At 33.7% G+C, this 19,884-nt stretch overlaps 2 protein-coding genes across 5 annotated transcripts; both read right to left on the bottom strand.

Moving 5' to 3' along the window:
- Positions 1–808: 808 nt before the first annotated feature.
- On the bottom strand, positions 809–6,584 carry LOC110683064. The gene is made up of 7 exons (XM_021859412.1): positions 6,296–6,584; positions 5,713–5,831; positions 5,429–5,511; positions 4,357–4,478; positions 3,573–3,740; positions 3,347–3,440; positions 809–3,018 (listed from the first exon to the last, which is right to left on the bottom strand). Exons 1-7 carry the CDS (start codon positions 6,465–6,467, stop codon positions 2,817–2,819), a joined length of 960 nt encoding a protein of 319 aa, XP_021715104.1. The 5' UTR covers positions 6,468–6,584; the 3' UTR covers positions 809–2,816.
- Positions 6,585–8,713: 2,129 nt separating this feature from the next.
- LOC110683062 lies at positions 8,714–16,550 on the bottom strand. Of its 4 annotated transcripts, none has more exons than XM_021859410.1 (8): positions 15,874–16,531; positions 15,366–15,484; positions 15,140–15,222; positions 13,913–14,034; positions 13,083–13,250; positions 11,164–11,257; positions 9,197–9,398; positions 8,714–9,092 (listed from the first exon to the last, which is right to left on the bottom strand). In XM_021859410.1, the coding sequence occupies exons 1-7, from the start codon at positions 16,037–16,039 to the stop codon at positions 9,197–9,199; spliced, it is 954 nt and encodes a 317-aa protein (XP_021715102.1). In that variant the 5' UTR covers positions 16,040–16,531; the 3' UTR covers positions 8,714–9,092. The 4 variants fall into 4 exon arrangements, 2 of the variants coding, with proteins under 2 accessions (XP_021715102.1, XP_021715103.1); XM_021859411.1 differs by lacking the exon at positions 8,714–9,092 and adding an exon at positions 10,565–10,604 and having other exon boundaries at positions 9,240–9,398; positions 15,874–16,550; XR_002503553.1 differs by lacking the exon at positions 8,714–9,092 and having other exon boundaries at positions 9,274–9,398; positions 13,051–13,250; positions 15,874–16,549.
- Positions 16,551–19,884: the final 3,334 nt, after the last annotated feature.

The raw sequence follows: 19,884 nt of genomic DNA, 5'->3' as shown, positions 1-19,884 counted from the left end.
TTGGTACTCCATACTGTGTTATTCAAGTTTAATCTCAAGTAAGGCTAGAATTTGAAAGAGAGAAGAGGTTGCATCTTCATAGTTTAACTAAGACATTGATTTGAAGGTTGTCGTAATTGGTGACTTTTTCCTATAAATCTCTACTCCTGGTGAGAATTGAGGGTTAAAAATGGTTTTTTTTTCCTTATCACTATGTACGCCAATACTTAGTTATTTAACCAACCTATTACAGTAATTAATAAAGCAGTACAAGAAGATTGAAATCTCATGTTCAAGTTCATGGATTCACAAACCTAGAGAGAACTCCATAGATCATTTAGCGAGAGAAAGAGATGTGTTAAGACAGAATTATGTGAAGATATTATAATTATGTTAAGTTGTGATATGATATGTTTTGCATAGGATAGAATATAGAATATTTCTTGAGGTCATCATATTTTGTACTCTATTGATATTCTTTGCCAACTGATGAATAAATGCAAGCTTGATCTCACAGTTATTTCACATGGTATCAGAGCCCAGGTTGGATTGCGTTGTGATCTGGCCAATATTATGGACAACTCACATGTGAAGGGGAGTGTTGAGCCCATGAGAATACCCACATGTGAGTGTAAGTGTTGTCCTACATTAATCGAGTGTATAAGCGAGAGTTTGTATTGGGATGTGTATTCCACATTAAATAAAGTAGAAAATTGTGTTCACTTATAAGGCTAAGGGGCTACTCTCCTCATTGCCATATGGTTTTGAGGTGGAACCTCCTTGGACTTGTAAAGTGGACACTCGTGGCAGGTGTGGTCAGGCTCGTATATCAAGATGTAAGAGGAATTTTATTGTTATGACTGAGTGAGAAGATTACAGCTCCAATACTATTTACTTAATATACAACAGGATGATGATGTATTCTAACTAATCATCATTAAGCCTTTAAACTCGGAACGAATCAGAATGAAGTTATTACAAAGAATTGATATTAATACAAGATTCTGTTTTAACATAATTGTAACTAACTTCTGTATATTCAGGAGTTTGATCATGAAGCTTCTATTGAGCGGTAACTTGCTGACTGCAAATGCTTGCAGTTTGTCTTTGAGCTGTGCTGGCTGCTTTCCTGATTACTTGTTGACGGGCAATGGAGGTGCAGCATCAAGTTGTAGTTGATCTTGTTACTTCGTACTTCAAAATAGACCAACAATTGGAATAGAATAGCACACAAAGGAAAGCATCATCTTTTTAGCCACAAAGCTATTGAGTTTCCAAAAGGTTAAGATAATTATGAAGGACCATTTAATAATGGAAAATTTAACAAGAATAATCCAACCTTTGCCTCATTCTCCCAAAATAATCCAACCTTCTCATTAACCCTAAATAATCCTAAGTTTGCTATTTATTTTCTCCCACCAACCCTAGCAAGTCACCTTACCCTTTCAATCGGTTACCCATTCATGTGGCACTTCCTAATTGGTCAATTTTTTATTTTTAATTAAAAATAATATATTAAATTAAAAAAAAATATGAAAAAAAAAAAATTCTTTGAACTCCTTCCCCCTTTCTGCTCCTCTACCTTCCTCCAATATCAATTTATCACCCATCAAACCACTCAACACACCATCCACGGGAGAACCACCACCACCACCACTACCAACACAACCGAAAACAACACCCACAATATCAACACCACCCACAACACAACCAAAAACAACACCGTATCCACCAGGCCACCACATCAACGCCCAACGACCACCCCAATTCAACTTCAAATTCAATTGAGAGAAGAGAAGGAATATGGTGGGGGTTGGGGTTTTGAGGTATGGGTGGGGGTGGGGGTAGGTTGGTGGTTTCGGCTAGGTCAGGTTAGTGGTTTCGAGTCTAGGTAGGAGTGCGGGAAGGGTTTCGGGTCTGGGTTTGGGTAAGTGGGTTAAGTGGTGGCGGAGGTGGTGGTGGTGGCGGCTAAGTTGCGAGTGATTGCAAGAGGGTGGCACGTGGCTGGCTGGTTGACAGGGAGAGGAGGGAGTAGTGGGACGGCTTGGTTGACGGGGAATAGGGTAGGTTAGGTTGACGGTGAGGTGAGGTGGTGGCGGGAAGGTTCAGCGAGGTAAGGGAGCCATTGTTAATGGCTAGAAGCTTGAAATGGAGAGTGAAGAGGGGAGAAGGAAGGAGGGAAAAAGTTAAGGAAAAAAATAAAATTTATCTGAACTTCAGGTAACCAGTTAAATAGGCTTGGTATAAGAAAATAATAGTAAACTTAGGATTATTCAAGGTTTATTGAAAGGTTGGATTATTTTGGGAGAACAGAGCAAAGGTTGGATTATTCTTGTTAAATTTTCCTTTTATAATCTGTAACTTGCTTAAGATCCCATACTAAAGCCTAGAGGGTTGTTATGTGCTATCGTTGATTTTGGTAACCAAAGTAAACCATAAAGAACTTAAGAACTGTCAGGTGAATACATCACATTGAGCACATAGTGTGAATATCAAGAACATAACAATTAGTCATTCAGGTTAATATATATAACATTGAGCAAGTAGCTTGAATATCAAGAACATAACAATTTAGTCATTCAGGTTAATATATATAACATTGAGCAAGTAACGTCAATATCAAAATGATAGCTCTAAACAAAAAGATCTTTCGCTAATTTCATAAATTAAAACACCCTGATACAGGAATTCTGTAAGAATAAACAGTCAGGGTCAGCTGATGTAAACCTGTCAAAGAACTGTGCATAAACCCAAGTAAGGAAACCATTGCAGGGCTCGTGACTCACACAAACAAAAAATTGCAAACCATTTGAGTGATAGTATTAAGCACAACATACCTAGCCAGAGATTTCTTTGTCTTGCTGTATGCACGACTTTATGAAGTCGGCAATCACTGGGATTAGTTCATCTTGGTGCTCAGAGAAAGGATGATTTGCTCCTTCAATAATGTGCAATTTGTGGTTTGGTATTATCTTAGAGAATTCATATGCATCCTCAACTGGGGTAGTTTTATCAGCAGAACCATGAACAGTCAACACCCTAAAAAATTAATCAGAGAGAATAACTAGGAAATTCAAATAATGGTCCTCTTAAGATAAACTAGAATTCATTAGAAAATGAAAGGCTGATCATGAACACAACCACTTATGTGGTTCCCAAAATAGATCTTTATCATATGGCTGTTTATAAGCAGATATAGTTGCGTGAGAATGTGCTTATAACGTTATATAGCGACAAAAGTAAAGCATGTATAATAAAGAGAAGGAAAGGTGATATTCTTTTCGTAAAAACAAAAATAAAATATAATGGCATTTTTTTTTTTCGTATTTTGTGTTGTGCTGAGAAAGCAATAATTTATTCTCCAAACCTGCAATTTTTGTCAATCCTAAGGGCTGCTTCCTGCATATCCGTATTCAAGCGATCCATCGTATTTTCCTTGGTCACACGAAATAAGAACTTTCCTAGAAGATACAAAGTCATCATCCTCATCAAGGATGCCAAACAAGTATCAAGGGGGCAAGCAATAATACAAGCAGAAATGAGAACCTATACTGGAAAAATACACATAACTGGGAGTCTGGGTTAATCAATACCTGTTTTTTTACACTCCACATCTATGAATCCCTTCTTCTCGATTCTTTCCATGAAATCTTCACCCAAACGCTCTGCTATGCCTTTCTTTAAGTCATAACGCCCAGACAGATTGACAACTGTGCGGACATCATGATACTTCGAAGCATAAAGTAAGACAACATTACCTCCTGTAAGAACATGCTTTCAGAATATTTATCTTAACTATACAAAGCATCGATATATTAATGTTATGTTCCCTTGACTTTTCTACAAATAACACCTTAATGCAATTAGCAAAATCATATAAAAAGTAAGAATAAAATCAAAGTCAACACATTCCAGAGAACAGGGCCATACACATGGTAATGCTTGAACCCCCTCAAAGTCCATGCTTATCTTGTGATTCTGAATTCTTCTTTGGGCCATATGCCCATATGTAAGCTATGAAGTTAACATAGCTAATTTTTTTTATGCAAAGCGCAACACATAAAGATATTCTCATAACAACATGACTTTTTGCTATAGCTACTATATCTGCAGCTTTCGAAATCAGAGTCTATATCACTCTATGTCAATCGTAGGATGTTGATTTACCAAGGAAAAATAAAATTTGCCAGGAATTCAGGGAAACAAATGGCTGTTAGCTGATTGCAAACCAACTTGGAGCAAAAGAACTTTGACAATTGCATGCAATAGATAAATGGAAATGTCAAGGAACAAAAAATTGAAATCCATCGAAGGAATCTAAAATTGTTCTCTATCTGATCCTATTAGATCTTTCTGTTCTTAAACATAGGAACTAACCTTTACTATGGCCTAGAATTGCACTCACAATACGGTTTGCCCCATGGAAATGCTTGACAACAGCACGTATATCTTCAGCCTCTTTCACGTAGTTTCCATACGCAAATGCACCATCACTATCTCTGCATAACACAAGCACACAAAATTGAAGATTGCACTAAAAAGAAATAAAATGTAAAGGGTAATTAGGACTTAGAGTTGCATAAAACATAGGGGGCGTTTGGTATAGTAATTTTAGATGTAGGAAACGGAATCAAATAAATGTTTTCATTTCTAGTTATTTGATATATATTAAAAAAAAAAAACAAATACCGTTTCCTGAGGGTAACAAAATCCCCCAATTTGTTACCCTTGACAAACTAGTGGAAATGAAATACGTTTCCTCAATCACAATCTACTCAAATTATTTCCATTCTATTAGGGTACCAAATATATAGTAAAGGTAACGTTTATCATTACCCTTTCCCCTATTTATTTAAATCCTTTCCATTCCATTTACGGTGTTTATACCAAACATCCCCATAAGGTATATGACTAATTGACTATATTCCACCTGTCAATTATAAAACAGAAATTGAAGTAAATGTATGTAACTAACTAACTAATGTGAGACAACCCAAATTCTGAAGTGCCCAAAGAGGGGGAATGCCAGAAACTCCCAACCTTTCATCAATAAAAGTAACCCATTCCCAATGCCAGCCAAAAGCACCAAACCAGAAAAAAGTAGATGTATATTGTTTTTAACAATAAATAAATAAAAAATAAAAAAATAAAAAAAAACATATAAAAGGCTGCAAGCACCATACAAAGAAGGAAAAATATGGTGTTATTTATTTATTTAATTTTTTTTTTTCTCTATCAAAGTTATCCCAGTCTGGCCATTTTAAGGTTTTTTACACCGTGTCCTCCACCCTAAAGGTAGTTTAGATGTAAACCACTAAACATTTTGATAATTTGACATAATCTACAAACCATGGAACTTTCTTTCTATTAGCATGCAATTTACAAGAATATCAATCAGGAAATTTATTTCTATCAGCATGCAATTTACAAGATATTAATCATCACATACCCATTTCCAGAAAAGTCAAACCGATAGGCACTTATCCCTTCCTTCTCCAATGCACCACAGATATCAACCATTGTTTCTTGCTCCTGAACATAAGTAAAATAAGACCTAATTCAACAACAATGTATGACTCAAATTGATCAAGAGCATTTCTACCAAAATCAGCTAATTGAATTTGTTGCCAGAACACTTCGAATCAGACAAAATTACAAAATCTGCCCGTTGTTACTGCATTATATTTGTGCAGTAGTGCTAACTTGCATGTCATACATCGATGTTTTACGAACCTTAGAACTTTTGAACCCGTGACAGACTACCACAACATCTTTGGATCCTGTATCATGTAACAGCCCAACCAGCTTTTCGCTTTGATCGTTAACTACAACCATCTTTTGTGGCTGATTAACTGTAAGAACATGATGTTTCAGTCAATGTAGCAACCTTTTGTCTTAGTACTCTCTTTTAAAATAACAGCATAGTTTCTGAAATTAAACTAAAGTTCCATATTAAGCCCACAAATTTTACACTCAGTACTTGTTAATAAATAAACAAATGAAAGAATCCAAACTTACAGTAAATCAAAACCTTAAACCAGAAGCACTGAAATCACAATAATCATAGTTAAATATATAAATGCATTAAAAAAAATAAAATTACTCCTACAAATTATAATTATTAACATAAAAATAATTAAAAACAAAAACCTTTTTTTTTTTTTTCTTTTGCAGGAAACCAAAGGCAATTTTCAGTATATTAGAGCTAAATTCATGCAGAAAATTCAACAAATGCAAATAAAAGTTAGTGGGTATTTCACCTGCAATCAATTCAAGTTAAATTAATTTGAAGAGAGAGAAAAAGTGAAACAAGCACCTGAGTTAAGCGACATAGTTGGAGTTCTTGAGAAGTGACGATTGAATGAAGCTGGAAATCGAAGTTGATGATGAAGATGAAGTGGGTTTTTCTTTGCAGGATACGATTTTTCTGCAATTGTGGGATGATTGGCGAGCATTATAGTGAGCAAATTATGCAATGATCTCGCCATTTTTCTTTTTGTTTTTTAATTTTATTTTTCCGAATTCGCTCAAATTGAATAACAAATTAAAAAAAATCTAATATATATAAATAAAATAAGCATTTTTGAGAGCATTCGAAGCGCCACCTAAGAAATATACTTATTTCGACCAATCAGAAGAAAGATTTGTATTTTATTTTTGAATTAAAAAATTATTAAAAGTAACGAATTAGATTTGATATATCTAAAATTTTAATGCCACGTAGATTATAATCCACGAATTAAATTATTTTAATGAAAAAAAATAAAGTAAAAATATAGGAAAAGATAAATTTATTAATTCAATATTACGAGTATAAGAAATCCAAAAAAAAATATATTAAGAAATATTTAAATGATAAACGCTTATATTAAGTTTGATACCTATCATTATAAGATAAATTTTGATAGTATTTATGATAAGAAATACAAATTGTTCGTTAATTATAATTAAATTAAAATTTGTGATATCTACCGTTATAAATTGACACATCATACGATACAAATAAAATTTCGTATTAATAAAAAACTCCATCAAGCGAAATTTGTGTTAATTTTTGGTCATCAAAGGCCGGATAATTTTTAGCTTAATTTTTAATCCTATGTTTAAATTAGTATTTCTATGTTTACCAATATTTTTTAAAAATGAATATTATTTCTATTTAAACATAGGATTTTAATTTATATCAAACGAAGTTGGTGATTCTATCGATATAAAAGATATGGTAAAACAATGAATAGTGATTTAGGATTTAAATTATTAAAAATTTATCATTTCACATTATAGATTTTATATAACGGAAAAAATATCATATTTAAAATTTATTTATATTTAATAAATTCATTATAAATTATAGTAAAAAAAATAAAATTTTAAACTTTTGTAATTTTGTATAAAATTATTAAATACAATAAACCAAATAATTAAAAATCTTAGATGAAAAAACCGTGCATCGCACGGACTTTCATTTAGTTATTATTATTATCGTTAGATTCGTTATCATCTAGCCTCACAGTCACAATAATTTATTTTTTTTGAAGGTAAAACAAAAAGATTTTCTTAATGTTTTTAAAAATAAAATAAAATAAAATAAAAATAAAAATAAAAATTCTTTAAAAAAATTAGGATAATTATCACCGGTACACTCCAGCTTCTGGCTTTTAACTTTGGTACACTACTATGGTTTATCAGTGGTACATCCAAAGTTTCACACAGTTATCAGCGGTACACCTATTATAACCTTTCTGTTAAAAAAACGTTAGTTTTGGCTTTTTTTCGATTTTTTAACTTAAAAAAAATTAACTAACTATTTTTAACTTATTTCTTAAAAAAAAATAAAAAAGAAAAAAACCTTCTTTCTCCCTATCTCCCTTCCATGGCCTTCCTCCAACCCCTTCCACCACCTAGGCCAACAACACTGTGGCGCCACCCCCACCACCACCACCACAAACCTCGAAACCCCCACATCCCTTTCCCGACCCGTAAAGCCCCACCCAGCCCACTGCCTACCCCGAATCCACTTTTCCCAACCCCAGCTCGCTGAACCAGCCATCCTCACCCCCAACAATCAGTGAAGCCCACCCAAACCCACATCCCTTTCCTGCGTTTCGGGTCAAATTTAGCAAAGGGGGTTACGGGTGATTTGTAAAAGGAATGCGGGTAGGGGGTTGCAAAAGGGATCACTGGCGAGAGGGGTGCCGACGGGGTGATTAAGGGAGGGCGTCACCGGCGGGATGGGGGTCGGGTGCCGAGAAAGAGAAGGGATGCGGGCAGGGAGGGCAGGGGGAGGGCTTGGTTTTTTTTTTTTTTTTTTTTTTTAATATAATGATAATAATAAATAAGAAAAATTAATCTAACTTTTTTAAAAATTTTATTTTATTTTATTAGACCAATCACGGGCTGCCACGTGTCAGTTTTTAAGTTAAAAAATCGAAAAAAGTCAAAACTAACGTTCTTTAAACGGAAAGGGTACGATAGGTGTACCGCTGATAACTATGTGAAACCTTGAGTGTACCGCTGATAAACAATAGTCAAGTAGGTGTACCAAAGATAAAAGCTAGAAGCCAAAGTGTACCAGTGATAATTATTGTTTCTTTAAAGTGGATTTATGGATTATTTACGTTTTAACTTATTTAAGACAAAAAAAAAAAAAAAAAAAAAAAAAAAAAAAAAAAAAAAAAGAGCTCAAATACTCAATAAGTTAAATTAAATTTCAAAAGCTTTCGACCATACAAAGTAGTACAAAATAAAACAATTAGATTAATCCCTCTGATAAATTCAAAGCTATGATGTAGGTTACAAAATATATACTCGTACTCTGTAGTGTTTATAAAGTGTTAAAAAAGTCTTGAGGACTTATTATCATATACAGTGTCCTTTCTCTAAGATTCTAGTTTCTAAACTGATAATAAGCTACCATAGATTGTGACAGCAAAATCATACTATCATAATTAGGAGCAGCCAATTTAACCAGTTCTACAGTCGTCTTATACACACCATTGTATAGGTAATATAACTTAGGTTTTGCCTATGGAATACATAAATACTACGCATGAAGGACCTTAGCTCTGAAGAAATGCCCTGATCGACGAAATAAATGATCTGCTAATGTACACCTGTCAAAGAAAATGAAGGCTAAATAAGCAATTGAAGAGCTCGATTCCAAACACACGAAATATTGCAAGGCATTCCAGGGGTAGTAGTAATAAGCACATCATACCTAGCCAGCACTTTCTTTGTCTTGCTGCATGAATGACTTAATGAATTCAATGACAACTTGGTGTAATTCAGGTTGGTGTTCAGTGAAAGAATGATTTGCTCCTTCTATGATGTGTAATTTATGGTTTGGTATTATCTTCGAGAATTCATATGCATCCTCAATGGGGATTATTTCATCCGCAGATCCATGAACAGTCAACACCCTATTAACATATAAAAGAGAGCATCACCTTCTGAAAAATTTATGGAGTACACTAAAATTTATGGCCATTTATGAACACAATCTTTACTCGCTTCTGAAAAATTGTCTAATTGAATGGTTGTTAATAAGCATATCTAGTTTGTGAAAGTGATACAATTAAGACGATTTTTCATTGTATCATTTCACAAACTATTAGTATACAAATGCTAAATTACAGGTCATTACTTAAATTTTGGATATAGAGGTAGTTAGAAAACGCTTCTGTCAACATTCACATATGACGCCATAATAATGCTGTCGGATAGAAAATCAGCCTGCAGCCCCTTAAAAGTATCTCAATCAATCATCCAGATAGCAGGCATATGTTTATAAACACATGAAAGACACATCACTCAATCTATGCACGGCATGCAGGTAGTTTGAGCTATTAGTGTGCCATATGTATAATCAATTAAAATTGCTACAGAAAATACAGTATTACACTCCACAGCTAATGCACTGGTGATCCTTAACACATTAAGATCATACTGCTTAATTTATTCATTGTCAGCTCAACAGATAACAAGCAGGTATTGTCCGAATTGCAAGTGTTTATTACACGTAAAACATTTCAAGTGCAGAATTATATTCAAGATTATCCCACTATGCAGTCTAGAAGGAAGTACTCATCGTCAGAGAAGGATATTTCCACTATTAGTACTTACTTCACTTCCCATTTTAAAAATAAATAAATAACCAAATAAAATCTCCATTCGATCTAGCACCCCAACACCCAAAGGAGACTAACATGAGAGATGAAAAGGGAGGCTGAAACTATGATTTCCACGTCATATGCATAATTCCAAGCTACTCATCAAATTTCATCTTAAGCTTTGAATAACTTTCTTTATAGCTCTCCAATCTCCACTTCAATGAAGATTAATAGACACTAACCAACCACCAGTCACTTTTACCTCTATAATTCCATATGTTGAGTTTCATTGAATAAGTCACCCCATCTTTACTATTCAAATAAATTCAGGTTTTGCACTCTCCAGATGGCATTGTACTGAGTTACCATGATAACATATGTTGCCAATAACATTGCTACAAAGCCTAAATCCCACCAAGGCAAGTAGGGAGTTTGAGATTTAAGAGGCTCAAAGGTAGACATCCATAGTTCCATACCCATGCAATTGCAAAGTGGCTCTCAGCCTTATCCGTCCAACTGTAGACAAGGTGATTTTTGTTAAACTTTTGATCCAAAAAGGTAACTCACTGGCATACAGCTTCGTTGCATAAACAAACAGCACTACAATACGTGACTTGACATAGTAGACACTCACTTTAAACCTATAAAGGCTTCCAATTTTGCTGTAGATGGACAGATTATATTGTATTGCAAATATCACATGTATCATAATATACAGTTGTACCAACACACCGAGCCTTAATCCCAACAAGTGAAATCAGGATGAGAACAGTAAATGCAACGAAGACATATAGCAATCATTTGAATAATTAACAGTCGATTGTGTATTTTAAGAACTATTTCTATTAGTTTCTATACATAAAACATTCATAAGGGATCTAAATGTTGAGTTGAAAATTTTCTCAAAGATCATTCAAGTGGTTTTCTACAACTTTCAGAAAATTGATGTACAAAACTTGAATTCATCGTGAAAGTAAAGAGAGCACGTCAAAACAACAGTGTGGCGAAAGCAAAGCATCAACAACAATTACAATGACCAAATTTGTGTTAAGAAAAAAGATATGTTATCTCAAACCTGCAATCTTCATTAATCCTAAGGGATGCTTCATGCATATCCGTACTCAAGCGATCCATCAAATTTTCCTCCGTCACACGATATAAAACTTCTCCTGAAAGATGCCAAAACATTGTTGGGGTAAATTTCATTAAGGACTTCAATTAGACAATTTACATTTGATTTTTTTTTTTCCCCGTAATATGGAGAGACCTTCATTTTCAGCTGAAGAAAAGAAGATAGAGACAGCGCAGGATCATGCTGTACATTCAAAAAACATCTCCATACTTTAGCACCTAAAAAATGGAATACCCACCCACAAAAAAACCCCTAGTGGGATTTGAACTCATGACCTTCAAGTCATGACTCATGAGGCCAAACCCTTACCACTAGGCCAAGTCTTGGTTGGCAAACATACATCTTATGAATTGTAAATATTCTAAGGCCTTGTTTGGTTGACAATGTAAAACGGGGGAAGTGAAAATTCATGGTATTTGATGAGTTGGAAACTGGTTTGGTTGACACACATATGAAAATATGGAGGAGGTGGAATTTCAGGGGAATTTCAACTTCCCACAAAACATAGGAAGTTAATTACCTAGTCCCCCCTTGGTCAATCAAAATTCATGGGACTTTTAAATTCCCACATTGCCAACCAAACAAGTTTAGGAAATTCCTAGGGAAATAACTTCCCATGAAATGTAAGTTCCTACGGGAATTTAATTCCCACGTCAACCAAACGAGCCCTAAGATTAACTACTTTTGTCCCATAATATAGTGTTTATTCCATTATTTTTGTCAAACTTTTTAATTTTTGAGTAAAATTTCCCATACATGAAGTATATACAATTATATATAGTCAATTGAGATATCGATAGATAAGTCTCATTCTGTAGGTTTGTAATATCAAAATTTTAAGATATTAATGGTCAAAGGTATGTCTTAAACTCCATGCAAAACAAAATAGACACTGTATAATGGGATGGAAGGAGAATATTATAATAATTGATTAATAATAAAATCCAAAAGTAAATTTATTTTCCAATGATTCAAACTTATTTGTTAGACGAATATTATTTCAGATTTTGTATGAAATGTTATTTCACCATCAAAATTCAATATGGACTTCAAAATCCATATTTGAACTCCAATAAATAAAAGCAAAGAAAATTAGTCATTGACGGCAATATCTTTAATACATTTTAGAATACATTCATTCATTAAATTTGATTTATTACCAAATAATCAAGGGGTTTCCAGTGATCGTATTTCCAATATAAGGGTGGTACGTCAGCCAGAGGTGGTGGTGGGAAGGAGGACAACACGTGGGTGTTAGTTGTGGTGGCTTCCGGTGAGTTGCACGTGGGGATTAGTGGTGGTGGCTGTACACGTGGTGCTCACTTTGGTGAGTGAAAAATGAAAGTGTGTGGGGTGGAGTTGGTTAATGAGAGGGGAAAAAGGGAACTTTCCTCCATAAATGCTGGTGTTATTAAGTAGTACACGGGCGTCATTTAACAAACTTTGAAAAAATAGAGTAATATTCCCTGTCCTATCTTGAACAACATTCAATATACTGAGAAATTTAAGGGTTAGGTCGGTTTACTTTTGAATAGGTGTATGATCAAGCCTATCACATACACATTGCCAAGCATGAAAGTCTCTCAGCCATGTCAAATTTGTTGAGTATTGGTTAAAGAAGACATAAAATAACACTAAGGTTGCAAATATATAAACAAAACCAATATCTACCAAATTCAGATGATTGTAACAGAAATTAAGGAGTCAGTTGCTACTTGACACAAGTATCAAGGGGAAATTGGAAATAGAAACAAAAATGATAATCTGGAGCAAACTCAAAGTTTAGCACAACTTCTGAAATGAAATGTTATTGAGGAAAAATTCACATACCTGAAACAATGAATTGGTTAACGGATCTATACCTGTTTTTTTACACTTAACATCAATATATCCATTCTTCTTGATTCTTTCCATGAAGTCTTCACCCAAACGTTCTGCTATGCCTTTCTTTAAGTCATAACGTCCAGAAAGATTGACAACCGTGTGGATATCATGATACTTTGAAGCATACAATAAGACAACATCACCTCCTGCAAGAACATCCTTTCAGCAAACTTTCAGCTATACAGAGCATTAATGGATCAGTATTTCCCTTGAAATTTTCAACAAATCCAGATAACATTAATGCTTGAACGGGAGATCTTTCAAAGTTCATAGCTCTAAATCAGCCTAATGTTTAATTATAAATAATATAACTTAGAATAGTTGTTAAATAACACTAGTTCTACATCAGTAAGGAGCCATACTTTTGCATATTGAAGCAAATCTCCATTTGTTCAATCCCCATATTGGTGACTGAAGCACTAATTTCGTTAAGGCAAATAATGGAGAATACCCTTATGGAAACACGAGGGAGGAGGGGGGTTCACCCATAAATATGATCTAAAATGTTAGAATAGTTCTTACTTTCTCAGTTTGTGGACCTATGAGATTTTGTCTTTACAGATCCCACAGCATGGTTAACAATTGAAAGATGAAGAGGAAGAACTATTAGACAATAACAAATACTGAAAATTTGGTTGAAAAAGAGAAATCACGGTTATTAGCTTATTGCAACTCAGTTAGAAAATTTTCGCAATAGTATCGGATATATGATTGGACCTGCCATGAAAAAATCTAATTTTATCATATAAAAAAATCTAAATTTGTTCTTCATTTAGGAAATTTTATGTACTTATATATAGGAACTAACCTTTACTATGGCCTACAGTTGCAGTCACAATACGATTTGCCCCATTAAGATGCTTGACAACAGCACATATATCTTCTGCCTCTTTCATGTAGTTGCCGTAAGCCCATGCTCCATCACTTTCTCTGCATAGCACAATCAAGATAGATTGAAGATTGCACTAAAAAAAAGTGTCAAAGGTAAAAGTACATAAAAGACAAATATTCAACCTGTCAATTATGTGCCAAAAACTAAAGAATGTAATTACAGTATAAAGAACAGATTTGGAAGTACTCAAAAGAGGGGGAAGCTCCTATTCATTAGCCATAATAGCTGATAGCCATTAAAAACTCAGAGAAAGCAAACTCTTCCAAACACTTCAAAAAAACAATAAGACCATAATCTGCCACCAAAAAGTAACCTCTTCCAAACACTCAAAAAGTAATGGTCATTGGTATCCACATCCAGACTACTAAACCCTAAAACCTAATCTACCACCAATGTCGCCCCAAGGTAAGATTACACTTCCAAAACACCATAAGGCCCTGTTCTTTTGAGCTTCTGGCAGAGTAGGGCAAGGCAAAGCAGATTTCAGCACAGCAGAGTAGATTTCAGCAGGAGGGCAGAGCAGCTTCCAACACAGCAGAGCACAGCAGAACAACTCAAAAGAACAGGGCCTAACTCACCTAACACCACCACAATGCATGTCCTAAATTAGACATTAAAACAACTGCAATTAACCAAGACAGTAGTAAATTTGGGCAATATTTCAACACTGTGACATTAACTAAAAAAGAAACAAACACCACAAAATTCAAGGCTGGCTGTTAACCCATATTCCTAGCACCAAACAAAACAAAAAAAAAAAAAAAGAAATTTTAACGCTTTCTGCTACCAAGATCTCAAAAATCCAAAAAACCTTCCTGCCTTCGTCCAATCAGCAGCCATCAATCACTTATTCAAGAAACTTAATTCAAAGCAAAATTTCAATGGTGTTCACGGCAGGTAGCTCAAGGCTAGCCAACTACATCCTTCTTACTTGGATGTAACTGCTTGTAAGTCCACTATATGGACTTTTGCAGTATTATTATTCTTGACAAGCAATTTAAACATACTAATAATAAGTTCTAAATCCTAAAATCTCACGCAATGATGCAAACAAGTTGAAGTGGAAACTTAAAGATTTTCTAAAAACCAAGGAGATTTCTTTCAATTAGCATGCACCTTACAAGATTATCAATCATCACATACCCATTTCCAGAAAAATCAAACCGATAGGCACTTATCCCTTCCTTCTCCAGTGCAACACATAAGTCTACCGCGAGTTTGTGCTCCTGAACACAGGTACAATCAGAAGGCAATTTTACACCAACGCGGACTTAAACAAACCAAAGAACATTAACATTTCTATAATTCTATCATAACCATCTAAATTAAATTGCTACTGGATAAAGTAGCTTATGAATTTGCCACTAACCTTACCACCCACAAACCCATGGCAGACTATCACAACATCTTTGGACCCTGTATCATGTAACAGCCCGACAAGCTTTTCGCTACGATGGTTGAGTACAGTTATTTTCTGTAACTGGTTTACTGTAAGAATATGACAGCATCTGAGTAAAAATCAGTCACAGTAAATGCCACTCACATATCAGATTTTCTCTGCTACAAAATGTTAAATTCAAACTTCTCATCTCAAAGAACATTGAATTTCCTGTTAATATAACAAATTAAACTTAACAACCATTCTTGCCCACAACTAATTTTTGTAAACTTTGTCAATTTTAGCTAATTTATGCAACAATTCATACAATTGCTAGAAATTTTTGTGGGTATGTCATAACAAATTTTCTTACTTACCACCATATAAATGGCTAGAAAAACATCAAAAATGCAAAATTAAATGAGAAAATCGAATACCCTAAATTGGAAAGAAATTGAGTGAGTAGTGATACAGGAAGAGAAAGAAAAGTGAAACAAACCTGCGTTTAGCGACATTGTTAGAGTTGTTTTGAAGTTACGATTGAATGAAGCAGGAAATTGGAATTGATGATGAACTGGGAAGTTATAATGAGAATATGGTCTTTTCCAGAATGTGGGATGATCAGCGAGAAGTACTGCGCCCAAGTTACGCAATGATTTCACCATTTTCTTCTTAATTCTACGGAGTCTTTGAACCTTGTGTAATTTTATTTTTTTTATTCAAATTTTTAAATCATGGATCTATCTATATTAGGAGCAGCTTATAATGAGAATCAATCCTATAACAGGAAATATGAACTAATCTGGACCGTCAGATCTAGCACCAAAAGCGTGCGATCTAACGGCCCAAATTAAATTTTCACTTTCATGATTTTCTCTCTCCTCTCTCTGTGATTTTCTCTCTCCTCAAGCATTTTCTCTCTCCTTCATTGCAATGAATCCTCTGATTTCTCCATTGAAGCGGCTTTCGAGCTTTCTCTACTCTAATAAAGTAGCTTTTGAGGTAAGATGTTTGTTTTTTTCTTTATTTTTTTCAAAAAATTAAATCACGAATTTCACTTTCATTGGTTTTATCGTTAATTGTTTTTATCAATTTAGGGTTCTTTTTATTTGGATTTATAAAATTTGATAATGTTTGAAGTTTATTGTGCTTGAATTTGGTATAATAAATCGATGTTTAGGGTTTGATACTTTTTTTGCCTAATCAGATTGTATATCCTACCAATTAGCTGCATAAATTTGCAAATTCATCAACAATTTACTGTTTTTTTTTAGTTTAGCTAAGTGATTATAACTGTTTGTATGGTGAAATTTTGAGGCTCGTAATTATGCGAAATTTCAGAGATGTTGGAATTTTTTTTTTTTGTTTATTTATTTTCAGTATGATCAATTTAAAGTTCATAATACTGAAAGTCGAATCATATAAAAATTTTGATTCAAAATTTTGGCGAATTCACTTCTATTCAATTCCTAAAATTTGGTATTTTTATTTCACTGATTTGTGCTTAAATTTCATTAAAATTTAAGCAAAACAAAGTGAATGCACACTAACGATTTGACAAATTGCCCCAATGAACCATATTATTTTATTAATTTCAAAAGTAGTTAGAATAAGTAAAAGTAAATCAATTATATGCTAAAGTAAATCGAATTGAGTGACATTGTGAATGAATGCTAAATTAAATTTCTAGCCTAATTTTTTTTTAACTTTGTATTTGTACTGATCATTAGTCGCTTCCTGCTTCTTCTGGTGTGCAGGACTTGGTTTGTTTCTTCTGGCTATTTGAGTTGCTTATTATGTAATTGAGGTAGTTGGTGCAAACCCTATTGCATGCTAATTCCTCTTTGCCCACGTAAGGCTCTGTATTTGCTTCTCAATTCTTACTTTTCTGAATGCCAACCTATTATAGAAACCTGTCATTTAGACATTTCTGCATGCCTTACAGCCTTATTGCCTTAGAAATGTATTGCTAGCCTCTCTACAACTTTGTGACACAAGGGATAAGGATGCTTATATCCAGCCTGTCCCAAGTTCTTTCTACCTCATAGATGTAACTTTCAGAAAGGCTCAAAATCTTTAACTAGACAATGTTGAAGCAATTTGCTGCTCAATTTTCCAATATATATATATATATATATATATATATATATATATATATATATATATATATATATATATATATATATATATATATATATATATATACGGGATCATGTGAGAACCCATTCCTTAAATGAGAACCCATCATATGTGAGAACAACTTACAACCATTGGACCAAATTAGATCCAACGCTCCAAACTCTATCCAGTCAAAGTAATGGCACTTTTTGTAAATAAAAGAACTTTTTAAGTTGTATTTAAGAAACTTTATAAAAATTAGTCTAGTTCTTTCTCTCTCTAAAATGGTTCCAGCTAATTCTCTTTCTCCCTCTAGAAATTGATCCAGCTTTTCCTTTCTTTCTCCTATCCCATAGTTCTTTGGTTGTAATGCCTCATTATCATCAATTTTCAGCTTGAATCTTCAACTATTTTGTTAGGTTTGTAATAATTACTTATTATTCGATTTTTGGCTTCAATCTTTAAATATTGTTAACTTATAATTTTTTCCGATTTCATTTTAAACCTTAGAAATCGTGAATTGCTAAATTGATTCAACACAAGATCCCAACAACGAAGCAAAATCTATAGCTCTTACCTATGAAGGAAGAATGTAAGTAACAATTTATTGATTTTTATTTTGTAGCGTTTTTATCTGTCAACACAATCAATTTATTGATTTTTTTTCATTTTTTTTCACTGTAATTGAGCAATTGCAGAATTGTGTTATGTATTTCATTTGTATTCTGGAACTTTAGAAGTAAAATACGGTGATTACAATCAATGTATTTCATTTTTGCCAATGATGTATGAACTTTGATGAATGGTGTTAATTTTATTTTAATTTACTCATTTTAATTTGCTCATTTTATTTTGACATGAATGGCCTATGATGATTCCTAAACATTTCACATGAAATGACATTGGTGTTGAGTTGGTATAAAATTTTACTTTGATGTTTTGTGGAGTTGAGAAATTTGAGTTATGTGGATTTTATATTGTCAAAGGAATTTAATATGTTCTGATTATTAACAAAGGTTTGTTTTAGATAAAATGGTACTATTACAGAAGTAGGAATGCAGGTTTATATGGGCGTTTCAAAATTAGGAGTTTGTTGAAGTAGTTTTGATGAGTTATGCTAAATAATATTTATCAGTATTCTCTTCTATAACAATATTTGACAAGCCATCTGCTACATAGAGTCTGGAATGCGTTATGGAAGCTAGGCAAGGCAAGGAGATCATGGCAGAGCCCCCATGAACATGATGGTCTTCTTGGAAGTGGCTCTTTTCCTAGACCTGCTGGATATGCAGAAGGTGCACCAGTTCCAAGGCTCTTTTACCACCCTCGAGTCTGTGTAGTTGCTCGCTAGGAGTTGTGCTTCTATATTTTAGGAATGCATGTTGCTTGTGGAGTCTCCTGACTTTTGCGTGTTTCTCATAAACTATCAGTGAGGAGTGCAAGTACAACTAGATACTATCAGTGGTGCAAGTACAAGGAGAATAAGGAGTATAGTTGTTTGTGAATTAGTGTACATGAAGAATAGGAAGTATATGCTAGAGATGAACAGCAATGTCTCAGCTCAATTTTGGCTAAGTTTGGATAAATGTTTTCTGACCCAAAGTGTCATCCCGTCTATGATTAGCTTTCTTTGAAGGAAAATTATGTCAAGTAGCAAGCTAGAAACCTACTACCCTTTGGCCTAGTTGAGTTATAATTATGACTTTGTTACCAAACCTGAGAGCTAAGATTTTCGGACTTGACTTTTATTATCACTTTTGTTGAATGAGAAAATTATTCTTTGCTCATTTGTTAAATGAACAAATTTTTTTGTTTGCTCATTTTTCAAATGAGCAAATTATTATTTGCTCATTTGTCAAATAAGCAAATTATACTTTGCTCAAAATAAATGATGACATTTTCCTCTTTTATTGAATTTTGGCTATGGCCAATATAGGGGTTTCAGAGGCTGATGATGGCCTAAACCTTCAATCTTACTTCCCTAGTCAACAATGGAAAGTCAGCTAATGCCAAAGTAGTTTAACCTTTCCCTTGTTGATTGCTCCCGCCTTTCATTAATTTTTATCCATTACAGTGATGGTTTATACTTGTAGTAATTTTATATGCTGCAATTAGGCGACCCATCATTCATAATTTGTCATTTAGAGCTACTTGTTTTGTGTCCCATCTATTTAAAGCAGATTTGTTTTTTGGATTTATACTCATACAAGTTGTCATCTGGAAACATGACTTTTCTTTAGTATTGATGCTTTTATTCTTTGCTTATTTGTCAAATGAGCAAATTGTTCTTTGCTCATTTTTCCAAATGAGCAAAGAATAAAATGCTTCCAGCTAAGATGTTTTACATTATCTATTTTATTCTTCTGCTTCCTATTTCACCTTCCTTCCTGCA

Source organism: Chenopodium quinoa, unplaced genomic scaffold (assembly GCF_001683475.1).
Source record: "Chenopodium quinoa cultivar QQ74 unplaced genomic scaffold, ASM168347v1, whole genome shotgun sequence".
Lineage (NCBI taxonomy): Eukaryota > Viridiplantae > Streptophyta > Magnoliopsida > Caryophyllales > Amaranthaceae > Chenopodium > Chenopodium quinoa.
The sequence above is the reverse complement of the archived record's forward strand: the minus strand, read 5'-3'. Positions and strand labels throughout refer to the sequence as shown.

What these genes read in the sequence shown, in the direction of transcription:
- LOC110683062 (XM_021859410.1), bottom strand. Translation starts at nt 16,039, where the DNA reads ATGGTGAAATCATTGCGTAACTTGGGCGCAGTACTTCTCGCTGATCAT. An exon ending in ATGGGTTTGTGGGTGGTAAG is followed by an intron (nt 15,223 to 15,365) that starts GTTAGTGGCAAA and finishes ACCTGTGTTCAG; the next exon opens with GAGCACAAACTCGCGGTAGA. An exon ending in AGGATTAATGAAGATTGCAG is followed by an intron (nt 9,399 to 11,163) that starts GTTTGAGATAAC and finishes ATATGTTAATAG; the next exon opens with GGTGTTGACTGTTCATGGAT.
- LOC110683064 (XM_021859412.1), bottom strand. Translation starts at nt 6,467, where the DNA reads ATGGCGAGATCATTGCATAATTTGCTCACTATAATGCTCGCCAATCAT. An exon ending in TGTGGAGTGTAAAAAAACAG is followed by an intron (nt 3,441 to 3,572) that starts GTATTGATTAAC and finishes TGTATCTTCTAG; the next exon opens with GAAAGTTCTTATTTCGTGTG. An exon ending in AGGATTGACAAAAATTGCAG is followed by an intron (nt 3,019 to 3,346) that starts GTTTGGAGAATA and finishes TTAATTTTTTAG; the next exon opens with GGTGTTGACTGTTCATGGTT.